The following is a 26,003-nucleotide window of genomic DNA, read 5'->3' as shown; positions in this document are numbered from 1 at the left end:
CAGAAAGAACTACCCCCGCCATTGCACACATGCACGTTTCCCAGTGCATTTGCACCAGTCAGATGTGCCGTAAGGTTAATTGTTCCTGAGTTACAAACATACTGACCTGAGGGACATTGGTAGCAACAGCTTTGTAGAGATTCATCATAGATCCCATTCCCTAGTGCATCACAGGACTTAGGGGAGATGACCAACGTCTAGAAAATCAAACAGACCAAAGACATATTAAAACTCAATAACAGAAGCAGCAGTATGCAAGGTACAGGACTTAATTATTCAACATGCACCCAATCCAAAATACAGAGAAGTCCGTCTTCATGCAGCTCTTTTCTGTGAACGAGTCGATGACTTGCATATGGGAGTGGGGTGCTGCGTTCCACTCCGCCCAGCTGCCATTTCAGTGCTCAGAAGCCAAATCCTTCTTACCTACGCCAACAAACCCAACTGCACGGGCTGCAGCAATGTCCTAGAATAATCCCCTCTCCACTCCAAACCAGGACTTTGGAATGACCAAAGTAGAATCCCAAAGGAGTCCACGTCAGGTTCCAGACTTGGGGCATGCTAGACTTTGGGTCCTAGCCCGTGCTATGTAGCTACCAGCCAGAACTGACATGATAAATAAAAACAACACTTCACATTGATACTCAGTCAGTGTGTTATTTCCAAGCATTTGGTGACCTGGGCCACTCAAACAGGCACATGCCCTCCTTCTCAGGAGTCCTCGAAAGCACCTTTTTACAGTTCTGCCATTTTGTTAAACCCCTGCTGGGTCCAGCAACCTCCTCTCCTATATATCACTGCAGTAAATACGTATCTCTGCTCAACTGTTTAATTGGATGTAATCCAACCTGAAGACCTGCTCATGACTCAGTTGTTTTGCTGGTAACACGGAGACAGAGCCTGCCCTCAGGTCAGTGGCAGTTTGGGCGGCGAATGGAGCCTGCAAACCGTTACTCCCATCCCACGGATTTCAGTGACACTTCTCTTGGGCATGAAAGGTTTCCAGCTGCAGCCTCTTCGCTGAAGGTAGATAAAAAGACTCAGTTGTGAATTGCGCCAGCAGCAGGTAAGCCAGGAGGCACCTCTGTGTGACATCAGCCACTTGGCGTGGAGTAGCTTGAAGCACAGACTGGGAAATTTCACTGCTACAAGTCTTCTGATGAGATTGTTTCAACTCAGCCTTCCCCCATTCTCCCCACCTACTGTTATCTGAATTCCATTTTCAGCTCCTGGTGGAAAGGGTCATATCCTCTGACACAGCAGCTTGTCTCAGAAAGAGATGGTGCCAGCAGATCCCCAGTAGACTGCACCTCTTCGATAACAAGGAGCTCAGGAAATCCACAGCCTATCAACATCCCCTCAGCTCCTGTGGGAGAATTGTCACCAGTCCTTTGGCATAGCGCTGCACCCTTCTATAATGCCTGCTGTAGATAGCTGGGAAAGCACATCACTGAGACTCTGCACTAACTTCGCCCTTATCCTCACACCCAGCCTCTGAAGCTCAATATCTCCTTTGTTACAGATGAGGCACCTGGTGTCCTAGGTCACGCAGACCAGTAGGAAAACCTGGAAGGGCATGTCTACACTGCAATTAAAAACCCACGGCTGGCCCTTGTCAGCTGACTCAGGCTCGGGCTAAGGGGCTGTTAAATTGTGGTGAAAATGTTCGGGCTCTGGCTGGGACTCGGGCTCTGGGACCCTGTGAAGTGGGACGATGGCAGAGCTCAGGCTGCAGCCCAAACCCAAATGGGTAGATTAAACAGCCCCTTAGCCCGAACCCCACAAGCTTGAGTCAGCTGGCACAGGCCAGCCACGGGTGACTAACTGCAGTGTAGATACACCCACAGGAATGGAACCCAGGAGCCTTCAGCCCAATAGCAAATTAGCAGCAGAATTGGAAATAGAACCTCTCTAACCACTAGCACATACTACCTTCTAGAGAGAGTGATAGGACCAAGAATCCTGACCCCCCAACTCCTTGCTCTAACTTCTAGGCCTTAAGAAACAGGACCTCCTTGAGATGCCCTTTTTTTTTTCTAGCCCGTCACCTAAAGGAAACAGCTGGCATCCACTTCAAACTGACAAGAGAGAATTACCCCAGGGATTTCAATTCATGTGTCAAGAGGTTGCCTGAGTCACAGAAAGAGGAAGTGGGATCACCTTGCCTCTCTTGCAGAGTCACCTCAGCCAGCCAGCCGTTCTCAGACTATTTTCAGCAGCAAGAAATGAGGATGACATTATTAAGGCAGTCACATTTAAGGTGGAGGGTCACTCAGGGTCTCCCTAGTGTTTCAACTAAGACATCGTCCTGTGACGCGGATTAGAACTGAGCCCAGTTTTTCTATCCAGCTTTAAAAAGACAAATTAAAAAATGCAGTCAGTGGCCATGTCTAGGTCCTGCTGAACCAACTTTTCCGTAAATTCTCTGGATAGTCACTGGCAGGCTCCGCTTGCTTTCCTTTCCTGGTTCTTGGAGAGCCGAATTTGGGCTGCAAATAATGGTCAGCATAATATCAAGGTGAGCAACGTCACTTTAAATGATTTATGCAGCACACAACTTCTTCCACTTAATTTGCTGAGAAGAACATAGGAGATTTTCATAATTTAATCAAATGAGTGCATTTTTACAAAGTTTAAAATATTGAACATACAGGACCAGATTCTGCTGTTAGTTAGTTACGCAAATCTGGGGTATGGACTTAGCCCAGATTTACATCTGAGTGACTGAAAGCAGAATCTGGCCCAAAGTCTAATAACGATGGTGATAAATTATTGCACGTCTGCACAAAAATGTGAAATCGATTACTTAATGCATCATTTTTCCACAAGAGGGCAGCAACCTGCCAGCTTACTGCTTACTCGCTGTATGAAATCCAGAGTCTGGCAGCTTGATCGCGGCCACAGTCTGAAAATGACACAGCATAGTAACACGTACTCCACCCACCGTTACCACTATGCGGCCAGCGTAGTAGCGTTGCTGTCTTTATTAACCTCTACGCAAAATCCCAAAGTGCTCAGGGTCTGCAGAAAACTTGGTAAATTGTTTTCTTAAAATCCAGGCATGGTTTCTCACCATGTACGCTCTTTTTGCTGACCCAGTCTCCCTATTCCTTGGCCATCCTTCAAAGATCACAGAGGGCTTGTCAGCTGGCCGCTTACAAAGTTTCACATGAGCATGAGTTATTCATCATGCTCTTTCCACTGTACGCTCAACAGCAGTGAACCTCACATTTCTGACCCAGGCACTACCTAGCTCAACCAACATAGGCCAGCTTCTCCTTTTCCATTCCCTGAGTTATTGTTTCCTAGTTCAACTGGTAAACATCGGGGCTGAGTTCTGTTACGCATGCTGAACCGACCAATGGCCCTTGAAAAAGGACACACCGGATAAACAGGGTACTAGCACTGGCCACGCATTTCGCCCCACATTACCCAGTACTTGTAGCAGCAGCAGCAAACGAGTAATGCCTGATCAAGGTAGAGAATGAGTTACATAAGCAAAACCGACAGCAGAGAAAGGCGGGGTAGCTCAAAATGGTGTGGGCTTCATTTCTTTAACACGTACTGGGTTTTCTATAACCTCAGTTTCAGAATTTCACACTTCCGATGTCAAAAACATACCGTGACAACCACAAGGCTGGGTGGGACGAAGGCAAATGTGTGTCCAAAACTGAATGATGTGCCTCATAGAGAGTGGCGTGAAGGCCTTCGGGGGGGGGGGGGGGGGGGGGGGGGATAGCGCATGTTAAAAATTAGGAGGCCAGCCGGGTACACACGTGAACTGAATATTGTGGGGAGGAAAGTTACACACGGGAAAGCGAGTCCACAGGCAGCAGGGAGGATGTACTTTACACTTCCTGGCCACTTAGGATGTAATTCATGGCACAGCTGTAAATGAACTAGAGAAAAATGCAGCCAGGTACAGAGGAGATGTTGAAAGGGATCAATCAACGTTATCCATCAGTAAGTGGGTGTAAGAGAGTCTGAACTGATGTAACACACTCAGGGTGATTTACCTCATCTTAGCCGCCCTTGCAAACATGCTTACCAATGTGTCACTTTCAACCCTCTACACATCAGGTTTAATTAGGCTCTACAACATTAAGGGGTTGGTTGGTTTGATTTATTTTCAGTTCAGTTAGGTGTTTTCAGCTAGCATGAGTGGCATAGCAATAAATCACAATACTTTGCGGGCGCAGAAGGGAAATGGATCACAGTGATTAGAACAGGGTAGTCAACAGGCAGACCGTGGGCCAAATCCAGACCACCACATGCTTTTGAATGGACCATGAAATCTTTTTATTTATTTGTTATCATTCTTGTTATTATTTTTGTATTATTTTCTCTGGATCCTGCACCATGACTATACCTTGCCCAAGAAATTTGGACCTTAACCAAAAATAATTGATTACCCTCCTGGATTAGAAAGTGGAGTGGATTTACTGCGCGGGCCAGAGACCACTTCTGAGATCAAGTGTGCGGCTCTCCACTGCCCGCTCAATCGATCCCGCTGCATCGATCTGTGCAGTCTGAGGCAGCCCCCAGCTGTGTAGACGTACCCTCAGATGGTTCCAAAGTAAGAGACTGAATGCATTGGATCCTCAAATGAAATCAGAGCCCAGTACTTAAATTTCTGCTTTTGAAGCAAAAAGAGAGGCCAGACTTCCATCGCCATCAGTGGAAGGTGCACTCCCATAACAAGAGGGCAGAAATCATACTTTATATTATAGCCATCCCCAACCCTCAAGTACCACTCTCAGACCCTGTTACGAAGCAATTCTAGCACAAGTACTGCCTTTAGGTTACATTTTCACTAGGGCTGGTCAAAAATTTTCCATCAAGACTTTGGGGAGAGGGCGGAAGAAAATTGGGTTTTCAACAGATCTAAAATTTTCACAGCAACTGCTTTCCTCAAAAATGTTTGATTTTTGTGTTGTTGTCATCAAAAAAACTAAAAATAAATTTTGAGGCAAAAGAACAATTGACCCGGGGGGGGGGGGGAAAGGAGGGGCTTTCAGTTTTTTGATGAAAAGTCAACATTCTCCACAGAAATGTTGATTAAAATGACTTTTTTCCATGATTGTCAAAAATTTTCTTCGGACCAACCAGCTCTCATTTTTACTGACCTTTCATGAGAATTTATACATGTGAGAGAGAGAGAACGATACAGGTGGGCAAATTCAAATCCTCACTGCTGCTCAGAAAGTGCTAGATAAAGAGCCATCTTTCTGCTTTTTCTAATCCAATCGATTTCATGGATTATGGGTGTTTGTACAGAAGGATAAATTTCAGGTTAACAATATTATATTGCCCTCACACAGTACTTTTCACCTGAAAGAATTTTACGTCAATGGTTTAATATCATTACCCTAATTTTATAAGTGGGGAAACTGAGGCAGAGAGGTGAGCAAGTCAATCACAAAGCCTAGATTTAGAACCTAGATTTCCCGACCCCCAGCCCCACACCCTGCCCACTGCACAACACTGCCTATTAGAAAGCATCATGCAGGACAGCACTGAGAATTCTACCTTTCAGCCTTACCCCCACCCAAAAAAAATCATCAAAATTCCAGTACTAACATAATCAAATGACTTTTAATGTGCTTTCTTGATTGGACTATTATGTTGGACCCTTGTCTATTATATGCAAATAGTCAAATTTATGTGATTTCTCCCATTCCAAGTTGGGTTTTCTGGAGACAATCCCCTGGCACTTCTTTTTCCCCTTTATCCTTAAGGCCATGTAGCAGCTGCTCATTTTCTGATTAAGGAAGGCTGAACACTGCTCCTTCAGGATCCCTCCAGCACAGTCCAGTGAGACCGCACAGCATTTTCTTGCATACTGTCCCCTCCTCTGCTGCCCTGAGACAGCATGTTTCATGCCTTATCCTGAATGATGAAATATTTGACATTCAGATGAAGAAAGACTTTTTGAAAAGAGGCGAGAGGTTTCAAAGGGCTGACCACAAGCCACTGGTCTTCCATGGAATCACAAACAAAGTTATGAAAGCAGTTTTAAGTGACTTCTTAGGAAAGTAACTTTGTCAAAGGCCATCTCTGTCCTCGATGACACGCATGACTGTTTTGCACAGTGGACGCCTAAGTACTGAAGTCAAAGTGGGAATCCCTGTCCAGATACTGATAATGAGTGGGACGTTATAACAATGCAGAAGGTAATTCCACAAGTAAATGTCAAGGTCTAATCTCTGGGGTAGAAGGGAGATATACAGTCTAGTAGTTCCAGCAGAGAACTGGACTCATTCTTTTATTTTCAGCATGAGAACCATACAAGTGTGAGGACACAACAGTGCCAATGGTTTCTATCCCCCATAGATTGTAGGTTCTATTCCTGGCTATTTTTAAATGTAAGTTAGATTTCTTTAATTTAAATACATTTTTCTTGATAAAAATAAACCAATTTAAAATAAAATTTGAAAATATGACAACCTATGTTAAAGCCTAAACAGTTTAAATTATTTAAATTGAATGTAAATGTAAAAATATATATATATTTTCAAGCAGCCCACATTCACTGCCAAACTTTTAAAGAAAGTCAGCCAAACAACTGCGGAAAGTCACTGTCAAAGCACTGGAACCAGAATTTGCTTAAGTGCTGAACTGCTGTAGCCTGCAGTAGCCTTTTGATTGCTGCGGTTACAGAGAATTTTCTTCATTTCAGTTTATTCAACTAGTTTGTGCAAAGTTGAGAAACCGATTGGGAGTTGAAAAAGCAGGAAAGCGTCTTTTTCTTTCACACCTCGTTTTTATTCATTGATTGGAAGAGAATGAGATCTACTGTTTCTCAACTTTGAAGGACATGGCCATCAGAAACAGTTCAATTCACTAACTTCAGATAATACTTCTTTTGTTTAATAAAGAAGTTAATTTTACATGCAAACATGTTTTGATATACTTTCTTTTCTTACGCATCCAGTGCAAGAAGAGTAGTTTTATTTCAATAATTTTTAAATGCCATTTTTGAGCCTTTTTAATTGAATTCTAACTTCCATCAAAATGCAGCTTGTGACACAAATCACAATTTAAAAATGAATCATTACCTACTAAGAAATGCATCATTCACCATTTTCTAACATCATAAAAAAAATGTAAAAATTAAGAATCTGAATAAATGCATGTTAAGACATATAATTACTTAAATAAATCCGTATATATATAGTGTATCCTTCTGGGTAGCAAAAAGCAGTACTAAGTTATACCAACCCATGAGAAACAACCTTTTTTTAGGAAAGTAACCAAAAAGTACAAATGCAAAAGAAGATTAAAATCAAAGATTTAAACCAAGGTTTCCTCTTTCCTTATTTAAGTCATAATAAAAATGGGAGATTGAAATCAGTGTGATTTACATTCATCCACCCTCCAGGCTCTATCACTGTGTGGCCACAGTTGAGTTGCTTAAGATCTCTATGCTCCAGTTTGCCCATTAGAAAAAAGGTCTCTTCTTATTTTTATAAGCTCCAGTCACAGCTGAGGAACCCGTAGTGCTAGACACTGTTCAAACAGAACAAAGACAAACCCTGCCCAAACAATTGGAGTAGGTAATAATAATGACCTATCCCTCAGGGCTGTGGTAAGGATTCACTACTTAGTGTTTGTACAGCATGTTGAAGATGAAAAGCATTGCATATGTGTTAAAGCTTATAATATCAGGATATGGTGCAGTATGCATGGCACATTTCTCACATATAGCTAAAATACCCATTACACAATGCATTTATCTGTGTACATGTTTCTAGCCTTCTTACTGGTTGTGCGTAGCCAGCGTCTCCCCTGGCAATCATCTGAAAATACAGCTGTGTCAGTGAAATGGCTGGGCTGTGCTGTAGATGCAGTGCTCTGTAACAGCTAAAAAGGACCTCCTGTCCCTGCTCCATTAAGAACGGATTGCTTAGTTCCACCCAGTCTCGACTGGGCTTTCGGCTGTGGCACCGGAACTGCTTTGGTCCTGCTTGCACTAGCAGTTAAAACTTTTCAGCACCGGTGCAGAAGGGACGTCCGCCGTCAGCAATGGGTCAGTTTCCTAAAGCAGACAGGCCTTTTTCTAGGGAAGCTGTTTTAGCACCTTTCCAGAACAAACCAACCAACCCATATTAACCCAACCTGCTAGCGAGGCGCGAAGATGGCATCCTTCTGGCTGTCACTTAGACCTGGGCTGAGCTGGGCTACGTGAGACGGTGTTAACAGTGGTCACAGCCACAGGAGCCTTGCAAACACCGGTTGCAATGTTGGGAATCAACAGTGGAATACAGTTTCCCTAGTGTGAGGTAGGCCCTAAAATGCTCAGTGATCACCTGCCAGAGGGGAGGGACTCACAGGTGACCATTCACATGCAAGCCTGTTTGTACAAGGGCTAAAGAAAAACAATTCCTGTAGGGAAAGAGCTATTGACGGTACAAATGAATACTCTATTTGCATGAGTTTCTAATGCACTCATTGCGGTAGGATTTCAAGACAAATAATCATCTCTAATGTCCTTACAGATTTAAGGGATCCAAACTCATTGAGAAAACCATGCATCTTGTAAAATAGTTAGTAAGCAACTTGGGAAATGCAGTAGATCTAATATTCTTGGATTGCAGTAAAGCATTTGGCATGGTAGCTCATAGGAAACTGGTTAGCTAAATTTGAGAAGATGGTGATTAGTACAGGAATAGCAAGGTGGTTAAGAAACCAGCGAAAGGGGAGAAGGCACTGAGTTGCACTGAAAGGTGAATTATCGGCCTGAAGGGAAGTCACTATTGGAGTTCTTCAAGGACTGGTCTTGGGACCAGTCTTATTCAATTTTTTTATTAATGACCTTCGCACAGAAATGAGGAAGGTTAGTGAAATTTGCTGATGATACTGAAGAGGATCAGAATATTATACAGGAAGATCTGAATGACCTTGAAGACTGGCGTGACAGAAATGGGATACATTTTAATAGTACAAAGTGTAAGGTCATGCACCTCAGGTCTAATAAGAAGAAGAAGCTATAAGCTGTGAGCCCATCAGCTGCGAATGAGAGAGGAGGAGAGACCGACCTGGGTTTATGGGTCGATTGCAGGATGATTATGAGCCATCAACGTGACATGGCTACGAGAACAACAAATGCGAACCTAGACTGTATCAGGCAAGGCATTTCTAGTAGAGATAGAGATAGAGACGTGTTAATGCCATGGCATAAGGTACTGGTAGGACCTCATTTGGAAAACTATGTACAATTCTGGTCATCCATGTTCAAAAATTGGAACAAGTGCGGAGAAGAGCTACTAGGATGATCAGGGGAATGGAGGGCCTCTCTTATGAGAGGAGACTGGAAGAGCATGGTGTGTTTAGCTTAGCAAAATGAAGGCTGAAAGGGGATATGATTGCTCTCAATAAACATATCAGGCGGTAAACACCAGGGACAGCGAAGAGCTATTTAAACTCAAGGCAATGATGGCACAAGAATAAATGAGTATAAACTGGCCATGAAAACATTCAAGCTGGAAATTAGAAGGTTTCTAACCACCAGAGGAGTAAGTCCTGTAACAGCCACCCAACAGAAGTTGTGAAGGCAAACAACTTAATTGGTTTTAAGAGCAAGCTGGATAAATTTTCATGAGTGGGATTGCATGACGAGGTTGCTATGGCTGACAAGGCTCAGCAGCCCTGAGGGTCCTTTCTGCGTCATGTCAGATGTTCCAGAAAATCTCATACTTCAGGGCTTCAGTCACCCACCTCCAGGTTCATCTGGGTCTCTCTCACTTATTCCCTGCCATTGCAGGGGCCTGAGGCATTGGAGCATTTCAGTCCCTCCTGTTCTCTGCTTCTGTCACCCCATAATTCAGTCTCCTGTCAGCTATAATATTTTGGTCTAATTTCATTGTTGGGTTTAGGGCACAGGCGCTGGTGGCCTGTGATATAGGTCATCCCATGTACCCTTAAATTCTATGACTCGGTAAGATAGGATAGTAGGATTTAGTTGCAGAAGGCAGTTGATCTAGATACCTGGGTTAAGTCACTTAATTGCTCTGTGCCGCAGTTTCCCCCTGTGTAACGGGGAAACTGGGTAATGACACTGACTTTTTTTGCAAGGCATTTAGAGACCTTCAGATGAAAATCATTTCACAAGAGCTAGTTATTATTACCGAAAAAGAAAAAAGGCACGTTGCCAAATACTCTTTCTGGAGATACGTTGGTCCTTCTCTCATTTCACCTTTCCCCCTTGCAGCCTCCCCACGTCCGCTGAGGAGGAGGATTTCACCATTTGATATATTGTCCTTTAAGTCAAAGCCAGCACTTTATAAACAAGTCACACAATAAGTGTGGGAACCATCAAATGCAGATTCTGTGCTGAGATGGGTTTCAGCCAGTCCTGACTCATTGTTATTAATATCACTAATAACTGATTATTTCAGAACGAACATGGTCTCATTAAATACTCTTTGTTAGCCAAAAGCTGAAGGTAAAGATTTGACTTAGCCAACCCCATTGCTCATATTTAGCTCTTGAAATGAAGTGAATGGGGTGGGGAGGGAGGGAAAACTAAAGTGTCAGCCAAACTCTACAAACCTCAAAATTATCACCTTCTTACAAAGCAGCAGCTGCCACCATCAATACACGGGGATCTACCCTTCAGACACTCACTTTACTTTAAAAACTCTGTTTAAGGGACCACTAAAAAGAAAGCAAGAAACTTTCCAGAGAGCCCCTCCACCTCTCACCAACTTGGATCATTCATTCTTCATGGACCCAATGACCCTGCAGACTTTGGTTGTTGATTAATCAGCTGGAGAAGTTTCACTTCACAATTTTTACCCCTTGTTGCTTAGGTCATAAGAAATGATTTCTGTATGAGAACTTCACTTCTGCCCCATTCCCTCTTTCTTTCCTGTGAAGAGCACAGGGTGATATAACTGGTATTCATTTTCAACGCAGCATATGGGTTGGCTTTATCAGGGAAACCTCCTGTGAATTTCAAAAGTCAAATTCAGCTGCTTCCCTTATCTGTGAATGGTACAGAATGAAAACATGGTAACCTCAAACGCTTTTTAATCTTCTGTGTATCTCTCCCCTTTTGTCTTTTGACTGTGTTTCCTTCCCCCATTGTCATCTCTGAATCTCAATGGCGAGGCAAACTGAACACAGCATCTTTGGTCATGTGAATCCAAAGAGCTGTTCCAATTCCATGTGCAAGTCAACATCAGTAGCAACCATCACCCACGCTTGGGTGTCACAACCGTTCCTGGAGGCAAGAGGAGGGAGGAGGATTAAATTGTGCATTTCCCCATCCAAAGGGCCCTCCACTCCAAATGAAAAAGTTTCAGTTTTTATCCCAGTGACATATAAGCCTGACCAGCTCTGAAAGAGAAAATATATTAAGTTATACAACTTCCAGGATTCTTCACCTGCAGCTTAAGGGTCAACACAAACTAGCAACAAGAAGTGGTATCCTGCCCACACAAACGTTTACAATTGCGTTAGACCATGACTAAAAGTTCAGGTATAGACATACCACCAGCTTTAGAGTCAGAGGCTGGGAGTGAGGTGGACAGCGACTCTTCCTTATCTCTGGAGGTGACTATGAGCAGGATTGATGTGGAGGTGTTTTTTTCTCAGAGTGGACTAGCAGAGAACACACGGAGACCAGACTCAGCTAATGGACCCGTGAGCAGTGCATTGAGGGCCCACTCCTGCTGCCACTGGGGTCAAAGAAAGTTTTATCACTTCAGTGGGAGCAGGATTAGGCCCCACCTGTTCCCCAATAAATTTGAGGCTATCCTGAATATTAGAAGGTACCCAAAACTCCAGGGTTCCCCTGGGCTGTAAGTTTGATGGATTCCCAGATCAGTTCTGCTTACAAGGAAGCTAGATTCTATTTTAAAGAGCAAGGTAACAAAGACCAATGAAATAAAGTGAAGGGGAGAAAAATCAAGGGCTCAAATACAAAACGGGGAACAACTGGCTAGGCAGTTGAGGCAGTTGCAAAAAAGGATCTGGGGGTTATAGTGGGTCACAAATTGAATTTAAGTCAACAGTGTGATGGTATTGTGAAACAGGCAAAGGTCATTATGGGACGTATTGCCCATAATTGTAAGACATGGGAGGCAATTGTCCCACTCTGCTTGGCACTGGTGAGGCCTCAGCTAGTTTTGGGCACCACACTATAAGCAAGATGTGTACAAGTTGAAGAGTCCAGTGGAGAGCAACAAAAACGATCAACGGTTTAGAAAATCTGACCTAAAGGCCAGTGAAAGAACTGGGCGTGGTTAGTGTAGAGAAGAGAAGGCTGAGAGAGGACATAACCACCTTCCAATATGTAAAAGGTTGTCAAAAAGAGGACAGTGATCAATTGTTCTCCATGTCCACTGAGAGTAGGACAAGAAGTAATGGGCTTAGTCTGCAGAAAGGAAGATTTCGATTGGTATGACACAGAAGCAGGGTCTCCACATGGGACGGGAAAAGGGTACACTTTACAAGGGCCCGGAGGCCCTGGGGGGCCCGGCCCAGATTGCAACCCCCATTACCATGAGGAAAAAATTTTTCATGGCTCACGATTGCATGTATGGGATGAGAGATTGTGATATGTGCGTGGGAGGGGGCCCGTGTTACAAGTTTGTACTGGGCCCAAAAAAATTATGCTTGGGCCCTGCACAGAGTTCCATTTGGAGTTCATGTCTGTGTCAGCAACTCTTGTCAGGCTTGACACTAACACACTGTTGTCACAATATATCCCCACAAGGTGACATGTAATCTCTCACTGGAAAACTAATCTCACTGATCCTTAATCTTTTTGTGTGTTGTACATATGGGGTGTACGCAAAAATGAGCTAGAACTATGGTCTTAAAATGTGTTTGGCAAGCAATGCATAAGCACAGTCAGCCTTAGACAAAATAACGTGCATTTGCTTGTCTGACCAGCTTGGGTCATTAGGCAGAGACGAAGGTGATACATGTATATAAAAAGGTAAACAAAGCCCTCAGACTGGAGACTGGGGAAGAGAGCTTCTTAACTATAAAGACAGAGGTCTGTACCTCAAATGATAAACAACTGAATCAATGGATAGTGCTATTGGGCAACTAAACTGATTGGGGTATGAAACAGCTTCCATATGAGGAGAGATTGATAAAACTGGGACTTTTCAGCTTGGAAAAGAGATGACTAAGGGGGATAGAGGTGTATAAAATCATGACTGATGTGAAGAAAGTAAATAAGGAAGTATTGTTTACACCTTCTCATTACACAAGAACTAGGGTCCACCAAATGAAATTAATAGGCAGCAGGTTTAAAATGAACAAAAGGAAGAATTTCTTCACACAACGCACAGTCAACCTGTGAAACTCTCTGCTAGAGGATGTTGTGAAGACCAAGACTATAAAAGGGTTAAAAAAAGAACTAGATAAATTCCTGGAGGATAGATCCAACTATGGCAATTAGCCAGGATTGGCAGGGATGCAAAACCATGCTCTGAAGTGTCCCTAGCCTCTGTTTGCCAGAGGCTGGGAATGGGCGACAGGGTCCGGATCTCTTGATGATTACCTGTTCCGTTCATTCCCTCTGAAGTACCTGGCCACTCTCGGAAGACAGGATACTGGGCTAGATGGACCATTGGTCTGACCCACTATGACCATTCTTATGTAGACAGTATTATAGAAGTATATTGAGTAAGGTCTTTTATGACAGCCTGTGGCATGCTGATGATTAATATCGTTGTGCAATGTATGCATTAATGCTACATGAGGAATTATGGTTATGCTTTAAAATCTGCAATCAAATACAAGGAAGAGCAGATTTTCTTCCAGACAGAAGAGAAGGCAGCTATCTACCTGTCTCCAATATAAATTAAGCATTATGGAATCAAAACAATGGAAGCCCTATTTACATTTGAATCAGCAGGGAGATGGGAGGCACAGCAGAAGGTCTTCCTTCCTCTTGAAACAGAGTCAATGAACTTTGGGAAGACAGCCTGGCATCTGCACCCCACCTCAGCGGGAGTGGCTGGCTGACTTTCAAAGAATAAATTTCAAAGCTTTAGTGGGCTATAAAAAGAAAGGAGAGAGGCCCCCATAGTTGTCCATCACTTGGAGGATTCAAGAAGCGAGAGGTCTTGAAATCACAGAATGCTGGGGCCTTCAGCAAGGGGAGCTGAAGTCTCTGGGAACTGAATACAGATGAGAAACCTGCTTAGGCAATGATTGAAACTTGCTAAAATGAAGTTCTTGTCTTAGAAGCGTATTTTTGCTTTTGTTTCTTTGTAAACCCTTCTCTCTTTAGCCTTAGCTTCAGTATCACTTAAACCTATGACTTTATGTTTAATAAACTTGTTCTAATTTTAGTATAAACCAATTCAGGGTTGTATTTGAAATAAGAGTATTTATCAACCCCCAGTTAAGTTAATGAGATGCAGTGTATTGTCTCTTTAAAGGAGCAATGAACTTAATAACCACTGTGAGAGGACTGGGCACTGCAGACAGATGTCTCTGGGGAACTCAGGAGTTGGGCTTCAGTGTTTATTACCTGCCAGCAAGGATTGGACAGAGTCCTAAAGAGTTTGCTGGCAAGGCAGACAAGCTCATGTGTCGGAAAGTTGTCACACAGCTTAGCAGTAGCTAAATTCCCACTGGCTGAAGCAGAGTGGGGAAAAACACAGTGATTCAATACTGGGAATCCCAGCAGCTTGTCACTCTGGCAGATGGTTTGAAGGAAGTGCAGGAGTGGATGGTTTGCAGGGTGACCCCAAACACAGTAACTGGGCGGTGGAAGCCTGCAGGTTTGTATATGGGCTGTTGGTGTCAGGGCAGCGAGCCACAGCAGCATAGCGTTTAAGGCACCCAGAGTTGTAGGGCAAGGGATGAGAACTCTTTTCTGGTCTGGCTGGAGCTCCAAAGCACCACGGCTGGATATTAGGAAAAAACTCTCTAGCTCTGAGAATAGTTAAGTACTGGAACAGGTTACCTAAGCAGGCTGTGGAATCCCCAGTGTTGGAGATTTTTAAGAACAGGTTAGATAAACCCTTGTCAGGGGTGGTCAAGGTTTACTGAATCCCGCTTCAGCTTGGGGGATGGACTTGATGATCTTAAGGTCCCTTCCAGCCCTACATTTCTATGACTCCATGCAAATGAACATGTATTTGGCGTGGGAACACTGAGCCCTTTGGATATCAAGTTTGTTTTAGAGCATCAAAGTTTGTTCCTCATCTTCACCCTTCTGGTGCCGGAAGGCATGTAAGATATCCCAGTTTGAGTGATGGTCATTCCAGAGGTGGTGCTGATATCAGCGGGTTATGCCACAGTTCAGTCAGCACAAGACTCAACTCATTCATTGATATTCATTTGAGCTCACAGAAGACAAAAGGGGTGGTGAATCACAGTGAGATGAGAAAGTCAGTTTGCTACAGATGAGTAGTACATCAGGAAGAAAAGTATATTACAGTAAAAAAAAAAAAAAAGGATCTTCTACCGGCACTAGCTTCTCTGAAACTGACTAATGCAATTAAAGACAATTGCCATCATCTCAGGCTTTTACTCAAATACTGTAGAATAGTGAAATTATTTCAGAAAGAAGCTGCCCAAGTCTAAGAATGTGAGCAGATGAAGTTCATCAGTGTGATGGGGCATTTGGAAAAGGGATTACGAATAATTTAATGTAGAAAAAAAAAAGTAAACATTTAACTGAAGAGCAGAAAAACAATGTAAAATATAAACAGTAGGATTGACTAACCAGGCACTCAATAGTAGCATATGAATTCCAGCAATGAATTCAGGCCACCAGCAAGAGACGTTATACAAGCAACACAGTAAAAAGCCAGTCCTCTACCCAAAGCAATCATTATCAGTGTGACTCCAGGTTTTAACAGAAATGGGATAAGTAATGGGTGAGACCTGAGGCTGAATATTAGAAAAGCAAATACACTCTCGCTTGCAATTAACCACCACCAATAATTTTGCACTGATATAGTTAGTGCCTTTTCCTTCAGACCAGTCTGTGGTGTAGACCATCAGGCAGTCCTGCAATCCTTACTCAGGTGAGTAGTCCCAAAGATTGCTCATGTGAGTAGGGATTGTAGGATCAGGCCCTATCCATCTACCGGAATCACTCCACCGTGAGGATGACAGCCAACCAGATCACCATAGCACAGCGCTTTGCATCAGAGTGTGGGAGGGGAAATTACAGCCCAGGACCACAGGGCAAACTCCTACTCTTACCAAAAGGGCCCTGAGGATCTTTTAATATCAGCGCAGAACAGGCAGGACTAAATGTTCTTAAAGATCTAATCCAGAAAACCTACAAGCTTTAGAGGTGGCTTTGATTTCTATTTAAAGTCTCCAAGCACACAAAATGATGCTGAAACATTTCTCCATACTTTGTAGTTATAGGCACATCATAGTCACAGTATACATACAAATGACTCCTTCACATGGGAGGGCTCTGATTCCCCCAAGCATTCACCCCTATACTTGACTTCACTCCGGCAAGGAGTTCCATCGGTCTCAATGATATTACTCCCAGGCATTACCCACACATATAAACCTGCACAGGACCAGGGCAATTATGGGGAATTACACCCTGTACCAAGATACTCAAATAACTAGATGATCTGTTATTTCATGATAACACAGGACCGAGAGCAGGGAATCTAAGTCTTAAATGAATACATTTAACTGCTAGGTCTTAAAACAAGGAGCAGTTCAGAGAGAGTAATAGCTAATCTCGATTTTGATTTAGTCCAAGGCAGAAACCTCACCCCACTTATGAATAAGTTATTGCAGAAGGGGAGGTTGGTCCAATGAAGGAACTTTTCAAACAAACCCCTGACACTTCACGCTGTGCAAATCAAGCCCTCGCAAGTCTGAATTGCAGCTTGTAAATGGGCTTTACGATCCCTTTGCCGGGCAGGTTTTCCAAACAACCAAAAAACCCTCCCCCGGTAAGTAATGGCAGGGCGTGTGGTTACGGTGCAGACAGGAGCCCGGGCGCGTTGCCTTTTAACACCTCGGGTTCCAGCAAGAGGCTCGACTCGCCCTCACGGCCGGTGTGTGCTCGGACCGAGGAGTTGCTGGGGGGATTTTTTGGGGGTTATTAAAAACAAACAAACAAAAAAAGTTCAGGATCAAACAAGCGACCCGGATAAGGCTCGCTGGGGCAGGCATCCCTTCCTTCCCAACCTGGGCACCTCAGCCCGGGGAGGCAGGGTCGTTATTCTCCCGGAGGGGGAGAACCGGGATGCGCTCCGGGACCAGAGCCCGGCTGCCTCCCCGCCACCCACCCGGCTCCAGCCGCCCCAGCGCCTGCAGCGTCCCCCGGGGGCCAGGGCGCACGGCCGGGGAGAACCCCCGGCTGGAGGCGCGGTGCTGCGGACACGCGTCTCGGGGGATCGGGGGGGGGCCGGTGCAGGGCAGCTGCCTTACCTGCGGGGGCGCCTGGGTCCTCGGCAGAAGCAGCAGGAGCAGGAGCCCCAGTGCCAAGCTCCGGGCAGCCATGGGCCACGATCCCTGCTCCGGGCAGCCGCATGAAAGACTAGCGCATCCGTCCCTGGGCCGCCAGCATCCCGGGAAGGGAAGGGAAGGGGGACGAGCTCCTCTTCCCGACCCGCCCTGCACGGGTCCGGTGGAGACAGCCTGGCTCAAGAAACTGGGGAGGCAGAATCCGAAAGCCCGGGATCACACCGAGAAAGAAGAAAAGGAGGGGGGGGGGGAAAGCGCGTCACTAGCCCAGGCTGCTCCCCGGGGCGATCCCTGTGCTCACTCCGCATGCAAATTGCAGGGCCTCGGGTTTTGACTCATGGGCCGGAGAAACAACGGCCTGCGACGGGTCAGCGTCTCTCGCCCAGCCCCGGCTGCAGGGGTCTGGCACAAGCACCGCCCGGGGCGAGGGGGAAGCCCCGCACCTTGGAATGAACACGGAGCCCTGCAAACTCCGGCTCCGGTCACCCCCCGCCTGCCCGGCCGCCTCGAGAAAGTTTCCAGCGAGGCGGGAGGAGACAGGCGTTCGGCTCCTGTTTGAAGGAGAGCGAGCTCCCGCCCCGCCGGGCAACTCGGTGGCTTTAAGAGTGATCAGGGACCGGTCCTCCACACGCTGAACTAAGCGTTTAGGGCTTGATTTACTGCCCCTTGAGGTCAACAGGAGTCCTGGCCCTGATTTCAGCGGGATGTGGAGCAGGTCCCTGTGTCTCACACTCCGGGGTAAGGGGCCCCCTGACTTCAGCAGGCCACGCTTTCTTTTGATTTGCTAGGTCGTGTAGCCTGCGGGGTGCGGTTAGATTTTATACACAGGAGAATTTCCATCAGCCGCTCTTCACGGTCAGGCTCAGCATCCGAGCTCCTCTCCAACCCCTCCCCACAAAAGGTCTGTAAAGAATAAAAATAGCATCTTGTACCCGGCCCGAATGGAGTTTTAAAAGTCTGTGAGCCACTCAGCAAAGTACTGAGAAGTGGCATTTTCATGACGATGCTTTTTTTTTTTTTTTTTTTGGGTAAATTCTGGTTAGCCAAAGGTCACAGCAGAATGAGTGTAGGGTAATTCGCTGATTTATCACTGATATGCAACAACCCCACTTAAACAATCCCTGTAATTACCCGACATTTCACTCTCCTGCAACAAAATCCACTATGCAAAACGAGAACACTTTCACTGAAACGGCTTTTGAACGGCTTCTTTAACTCAAACCCGGTGTCGTTAGTAAAAAGTCACTGCTGCTCTTCTCCTGCCTTCCCTCCACAATCACCTAGGCACCTACTTTACACACCAGTCATGCCTTTGGACCAGTGGGACTGACCAGGGTTTGCAGGATAAACCCCTTGCTTGTAAAATTAACGTCTGCTATTTTAAAGAAAGCAATCTGTACATTTAAAAATGTAGTTACTACTTTTAATAGACTCCCAGTTTGTTCTCTTGGGTCATGGATTGTTATTTAAAATAACACCCCCTCTTAAGAGATGGTGGGGCGCGTATTTTGTTGTGAACTTTAAACACCATAAATAGAACAGTAGAATTCGGGGATAGGAGATCTGTTTTATTAGGGCAGGCACCAATATGGGACTGCATCTGCTTAACTTTACTACGGGAGTAGTCTTACCGAAGTACCTGTAGCTAGGTAACTGAAGAGCCCCTCAAGACGATAGTACTTGAACCTAATAGAACATGTGACTAATATTAAACAAGTGCTTAAGTTTTTCCAGGATCAGAGCTGTGGGATTAAACTAAATCAAATTAAAACTTCGCTGAGCATGACTTGCCAGTAAACCCCCCACTAAAATGGTCAATACGGGTTGTTACTATTTATAGTTTGAGGTAGGTTCTGCATTAAATAATACAATAGTCCCTTTTTAGGAGAGGTGTTCCAGTCCACATGCATTTTAAATAAACTCAGTGTTTTGATTTCATTCAGATGAACTACCAGGGACTTTCTGAAAAGAGCTATACCAGGAACTACAACACCCACCCCTGCATCAGCAAAATACAATTATTTTTTTTCAAAATGTTCCATTCATTTCCTAGAAAATAATCCTCTGCATGGGGAAACAAAAACAAATGCTAGAGACCAATTATTTCTTCAACGTCCAGTTTTCCATAAGGAAGTTTATCTAAGGGACAGAATGTGCTACTAAGGATCTGCTCTATTTATAATACCCAGCTAATGGTATTTGTCCCTCTATTTAAACAGGTATTAAAATTTGCATTTGCCTATAAATAGTCCTTTTGAACACAATGGTACTACAGGCAGGTAAAGTTATTTAAATGTCTAAGGCTTTTCAAGAGGACAGCTTTATTAATTTTCAATACTATTACACCAACTCCAAGATAAATTGTCTGGCAGCAATAGAAGTGAGAAAACAGTTGAGAAAAGAGGTATCATGTCTAAATACTGTCAAATGGATCCAAGAGATCACTTTATCAAAGGAGACAGTTTAAATTGCCATCTTTAGAAAAACTTGGATTTCAGAGTCTCTCACAGCTGCTCTCTAAGCCCTCAGTTGTGCACCCATTTATCAGTGGGAGCGTTGCCAATGTACGGGCTCAGACGCAAAGGACCTAACATCTTTGCCTCCTACTCACAGAAGTAGTTTCCCTGCCTTCCCAGGAGCCTCTTGATGGAGTTAAGGGCTATGCTATGAGCAGGCTGCAGAATCAGGTCCTAACAGAATATTCAGTGAACACAGCCCTATTACATTTACAGGTCAAGGATTCTCGTGGCTACAGTGATACTCAAGGAAGGTATTTGCAGCTGAAGATCATTCACCAAGAATCGTGGTTGCCTTCCCAGTTTTACCAGGGGAGAGCTTCCAGCCTGAGCATCTTGGAGGATCACACCTGCTGTAGTATCACATGGGGGAGAGAAATGGCAGCTCCTGTAGTCAGTGCCCAAACCATTTAACACCTTAGAGGTAAAAACCAGCATCTTAAAGCTCTGTTGGAAATCAGCTGGCAGTGCAGATCAGGGGCCATGGTGGAATGTGTTCATATCAGGAAACACCACTTAGGCCTGGTCTACACAAGAAAATTAAGATGTCTTAACTACATCACTCAAGGGTGTGAAGAATCAACACCCCTCAGCAGCATAGCTGAGTCAATCTAACCCCCTCATACTGACAGCGCTAGGTTGACAGAAGAATTATGTGAGGCCATTATGGACAGACGTCACCACACCAAATGTGTTTAGTTCTCTTCTTTTACTTGCCCACAGTTCCAACATTTGTGTATTCTTACTATGTCATGTTAGCGGTCGTCCAATGTCTCAGACAGTAACCTTTCTTGAACTGGATTTCAAATTGGTCACAGGGAGACTTTGCTATTTCTATATATTTTGATTATGAGTTGGCTTGCCTAGGTCTTTATCACACAAATTATGCAATTTTCCATTGAACTTTTAGGACTTGATACTGCCTTTCCTTTCACACCCAGAACTCCCACTTACGTCATAAAGGTTTGGGTTGTGCAAGGAGTGCTGGGTTGGGTCCTTATGGACATTAAAAGAAAGTTGAATGCTGCAGCCTTGGATATGTAGCAACGTGCTCAAGAATTAATTCACACAATACAACAATCAGGGGTTACCTAATAAAATTAATAGGCAGCAGGTTTAATACAAACAAGAGGAAATCACACAATGCACAATTAAGCTGTGAAACTCACTACCATGGGACCCCTTGTGATGGCCAAAAGTATAAATGGGTTTTAAAAAAAAAAAAAGCTAGATAAGTTCTGTATGCTTTGCCTGAAACTCTGGTACCGGCCACTTTTGGAGACAGAATACTGGCCTAGATGGACAATTGGTCTGACTGAAAACGGCAGTTCTTATGTAATAAATTTCCCTTTTATATCTCTCCCATACATTTAATCTCTAAGAATTAAAACAGAAAGTCCTAGGAAAATGCTAAGAACTTCTTGTTGTGAACTTAGAAGCAACAAGTCCCAGTACAGAGGGAAAGTCCCAAACTACATCCAACTACAGGGGACATCCTCATACTGAAGAGTAGTTCTGTAATAACAGCAGGGGGAAAAAATCAACATCCCTAAAAGTACATAAGGTTCCACACTCAATATTTGCAATAGAAACAAAAAGAAATTAGAAAAACAGACTAGAGTTTTTTGTTTGAGCGGGGAAGGGACTTTGTATCAATCAGCTGTGCTATTGCAGAGTGATAATTTAAGTGCAGAGTTTTTGGGAGGAAATTAATGACCAGCTATAGGAAGCTGATGCATCCTGGGCCTTTAAGTCCAACTAGGTATTTATCCCAAACAATACCAAGATCATTATAACTATTACAAAATCCAATTTTGAAAAGAACCTTTTGGACATTTCTCCACTTGTTTTGCCCCTGTATTAGACCAAATGCTACTCTGAACCACCTTAGTATAATTCCAGGGGTAACTCCTCTGAAGACAGTAGAATTATTCCACATATACATTGGTGTTATTGAGAGCAGAATTTGGCCTTTGTAGGATTTACATATCAGTCACTCCTATCATGAGGTTACTTTTTTCTCCAAGGTTCCATTTCATCTGCTACTAAGTTCTCCTGTAAATTACAAGTATTAAGGTAGACACAGACCCAAATGAAAAACTTGCATTTGAACTCCCCCTCCACCAGAAGGCACTGCTTCTGAATTCACAGATAAGCTTTCCAAAGCACCAAGCAGTTCAGATTTGGTCCATTATGGGGAAAGATTCAGCAATGTTGATCTGAACCCAGATCCAGTGGTTTTCATTCAGTCTCAGCTGTACAGTGAGGATGGGTGTGGCAGGCATAAAGCAATTTTATGCAAGTGAGCATTTAACTAGAATGTAATTAAAAATGTATTTTCATTTTGTTTGTAGAGATTTTCTTCAAAATGAAGCTCTCTCTATGGAACTACTGAACTTCTCCTTCTGAAAGCAGAGTTTCTGAATTCCCACCTCATAAATTCCCCAACTCACCTTTCCTTCTTCTAATGACCAACATCCTTCTGTTCTCCGCTCACTAGAGACCTGATCCAAAGCCCACTGACATGAATGGAAAGGCTCCCATTGACTTCCGTGAGCTTGGGATCAGGTCCTATAAGTAGTCTGAAAAAATACATAGATCGCTTAATTAATTGGAGGGGTGGTTACAGAGCCAGCACGGACCAGAGAGGCCTGACTGCAGTCACAGTTTACACAAAATTATGGAACACATTCAATGGGAGTTATGCTCCCTGACACCTCCGCTAAATTGAGCCCTAGGGATGGAATGGGGGCGGTCAATGGAGAACCTAGTTAACACCAAGGAAAAGGAATTGGAAGGTTTGCTTTAGCCCAATTCCATACACTCTTTGCGTATAAGGCACAGAGACCCAATGAATGTACCCAGATCATCATCACAGTCTCTTCCTCCCCAATCTTGCGACTGACTTTATAGGCTGACCTTCAGTGAGGGCAGCTGTTGCTATATGGCCATCGGAAAGCAGCACAGTTGCTTTGCCTGTATGAATAGTTGATCTGCTAGAGGGCCAAAGTTTCTGCAGTTGTAAGTCTACTGACATCAGCAGAGATTTTGGCCCATTGTTTTAGTGGCCGATATTAGGCATGACAATACGTATGATTTTTTAATTTGTTTTTTTACTGTATTGATGCAGTCAATATTTTCATTTCAACGAAAAGAAAAGCTGGCGTAAAATATGTGTCAGACTCTTCCATCTGAATCATGACAGCCGGGGCTTAATTTAAAAATAAACGGCAGTTACAAAATGTTGTAATTTACATAGTGTTGACTTAAGTAGGGAAGTCCTCCGACCCTATTTTTGGCGTCCCAACTAATAATACCATCTTTTATGTAGAGATGAAAGTACCCTAATATTAAGAAAGAAGAACCTATGTGATAGATGTTTTTCTTTTTGAGCAGTAACATCAAAACCAAAAATGCTTTCTGAGTCAAACTGAAAAATGAGAAAGCTGACAGATAACCCAGTGTGCTGTCAGGAAACAGGCTGTTGGGCCTTCCATGAAAGACACCACCATCCTGTTGCAGAATTACTATCCCGAGAGGTTGGCTGAGAGCTAGGCGACCTCAGAAGAAAGATCAGAGCACATCTGATGTTTTTGGTAACACTCATGCTCCTCCTGACCAGACAGAGGGATTGCCTCGGGGATGGCTTGCCTTGGGAAGCAAGCGTTCGCTTCGCAGTTTGTGTTCTCTGCTAGGATTGCTTCTGCTGAGACTTCATTCTTCGCATGCCATGATCCTGCTTTGCCATCCCTTCTGATTTATAACCTTGCTGCAACTGGCAGGGTTCAGGCAGGAAACGATGAGTCACCATCACACTCAATGCTGTGAGCTGATCAACCGACATAATCAAATGTTATAGTTGGGAAGAATGTGTGTGTGTGTGTGTGGGGGGGGGGGGGGGGGGAAGGAGGGAGGGGAGGGGCAGCGAAGACATCACGCAAAGACTGTGAGGCATAGATTTGCTTCAGCCGACGCTGCCACCCCTTGCTTCTCTTTGCACTCCTGTAGCACTGGCCTTGCCTATGATCCTGCATGTAACCTCACGCCTGTACAAGCGTCTTCTCCTCTGCAGCTCGTTTCCTGAAACAACCCACCTGTATCCGTCTGATTTAAAAACCCTCGCCTGAAACAATTATTTGCTGTTTTATTTTTTTTTATGATGTCAGCAGAAATGTGCCCAGCTGCATGAAGGCTGACTTAGGTCCTCCTAAATCTCATGCTGCTCTGAAGTCCTATAAAGCATGCACGGGCATCAGGGAGGCTGCGACATTGTCCTGACCACAAAGCGCAGGGAGGCCATTGTGAAGCCATCCACCACAAGAAAGGACTGGTAAAAGGCAGGAAATAAAGCATACACTTGCCTCTGGCTGAGACGTTTCCAAGTGCACAGCGTTTTAATATGAGGTGGCATAGGAGCTTCATTAGCATTTGAGGAATCCATGATATACATTTCCAGGAAGCTACTCCCAGATCCACCTGGAGTTAGAGACAGGGCCCTCCATTCAGAGCCAGGGAATCTCTGTTCCATAAATCAGAGAGAATCTGCTCCTAGGTCCATCCTGCTCAAGGAATAATCTGATTCTGGGTCTAGCCTAGATTCACAAGTTCAGTTCCCTGCTTTGTCAAGCTTCCTGGGTGACCTGCACCAAGTCATTTAAGCTGCGTTGGTTCCCCATCTATAAAAACAGGGATAATGCTTCCCAACCTCACAGGGATGTGGTGAAGACAAATACATCAGTGACTCAGAGGTGCTCAGATACTAGGGTGATAGGCATCATATAAGTACCTAGCTGGATGTTCTTGGTAGAACAGATCAGTGGGTCCCTTCCCATTAGGGAAAGCAAAAACATAATGTATATGCCCAATACAAGAAAAAGAAATCTGGTTTGAATCTCTGAGTCAGAGAAGTTCCACTGCAGACTCACCCAGAGCACTGCAGGACTAATATGGTCCATCAAATGTGCTTTAAAATCTACATGACCTGATTTCAGTCCATGTGCAGGGTTGGTAATATTGCCTCTTATTAAGGCTTCCCGGTGCTTCCCAGTTTCTGTTTTAATCTGCTTATAACTTTGGCAAACTTTGTTTAGGCTGAAATTATTGATGCTGAGAGTCTGCCTCAGGGTGTTTTTTTCTGGGAAATTTCAGCCTCAACAGTTCAGTTGTTTCCGAGCATAAGGATAAATAAAAATACGTTTGACCGTGTTCAATTTTTGAGACCTATTCTTTGAACAGCTATAGCCCTCACATGCTTTGAAACAAGGCCTTAAAATTTGACAGCAGGGTGGTCTGTGTCAAGGATGTGCCTTTTACAGTCCCTGTGAAAATCTGTGCAAATTTGGCCAAGTTACAAACCTGTAAAAAACTGCAGCTTGTATATGCTCAGTAGAGACTTCTTTGATTTCAGTAGAGAAATCTCTGAAGATTCCATCCTCACTGAGCGTACTCCATCCCCTTACAGCTCACGTGTATGATCGGATTGCACATGTGACATCCCCACACACACAAATACATTTCCTAACTTTTGAGTGTTTGACTTTGCAACTTCAATAATATTCTTTTAACTTTTGTTTTTGCATGTAATGTACGTATAGCTCTCGCTTGTTAATTAAAACTGAAATCCATCTCCAACTGGTTTAATATAAGCCCAGTCCTTCCAAGTCTGTTCTAGTTTTCACTCACAGTCTTTGGAGGATGCTGCTCTTCCAGTAAGAACCAGAATCAAGCTGGCAGGCAAACACAGGACCTCAAAGAAATTAAATAAATTCCACACTGTAAATTACTTCAGGAGATGTTAAGTAAACTAGTTCTACAGCCAACAGCATGAAAGAAGAGATTCCACCCAGGGCCAGAATGAGAGATGAATGGGTTTGCTGCGGAGACCTCCATTTTATTGTTTTATGTAATTTAACAAAGATCTAGGGCCTGATACTCTGCTGGCGTAAATTCACACAGCTCCACTGAAATCAGTGGGAGCCATCCTAATTTACACCAGCAAGTATTTAACTACTAAAACTCACCTGTCAGTTAACAGACAGTTACTGAATATATCAAGCTGGGGTT

The 26,003-nt window shown here is 44.0% G+C and overlaps 2 protein-coding genes across 2 annotated transcripts in view; both read right to left on the bottom strand.

The window, feature by feature from the left end:
- TNFRSF8 (TNF receptor superfamily member 8) overlaps positions 1-26,003 on the bottom strand; it is a 57,526-nt gene that overhangs the window by 19,948 nt on the left and 11,575 nt on the right. The window contains exon 4 of the mRNA XM_067566658.1: positions 107-197. Coding sequence (XP_067422759.1) covers positions 107-197 — 91 coding nt within the window. The remainder of the gene's footprint in view (positions 1-106; positions 198-26,003) is intronic.
- Positions 17,736-26,003, bottom strand: part of MIIP (migration and invasion inhibitory protein) — a 34,953-nt gene continuing 26,685 nt past the window's right edge. Inside the window, exon 11 of the mRNA XM_067566834.1 lies at positions 17,736-18,327. The gene's annotated coding sequence lies outside the window, so the exon portion shown is untranslated. The remainder of the gene's footprint in view (positions 18,328-26,003) is intronic.

The sequence above is a fragment of the Emydura macquarii genome, unplaced genomic scaffold (genome assembly GCF_026122565.2).
Source record: "Emydura macquarii macquarii isolate MOO-44397 ecotype Brisbane River unplaced genomic scaffold, CSIRO-AGI_Emac_v2 contig_2768, whole genome shotgun sequence".
Taxonomy (NCBI): domain Eukaryota; kingdom Metazoa; phylum Chordata; order Testudines; family Chelidae; genus Emydura; species Emydura macquarii.
Note: the sequence above shows the minus strand (reverse complement) of the source record. Positions and strands in the feature narration are given on the sequence as shown.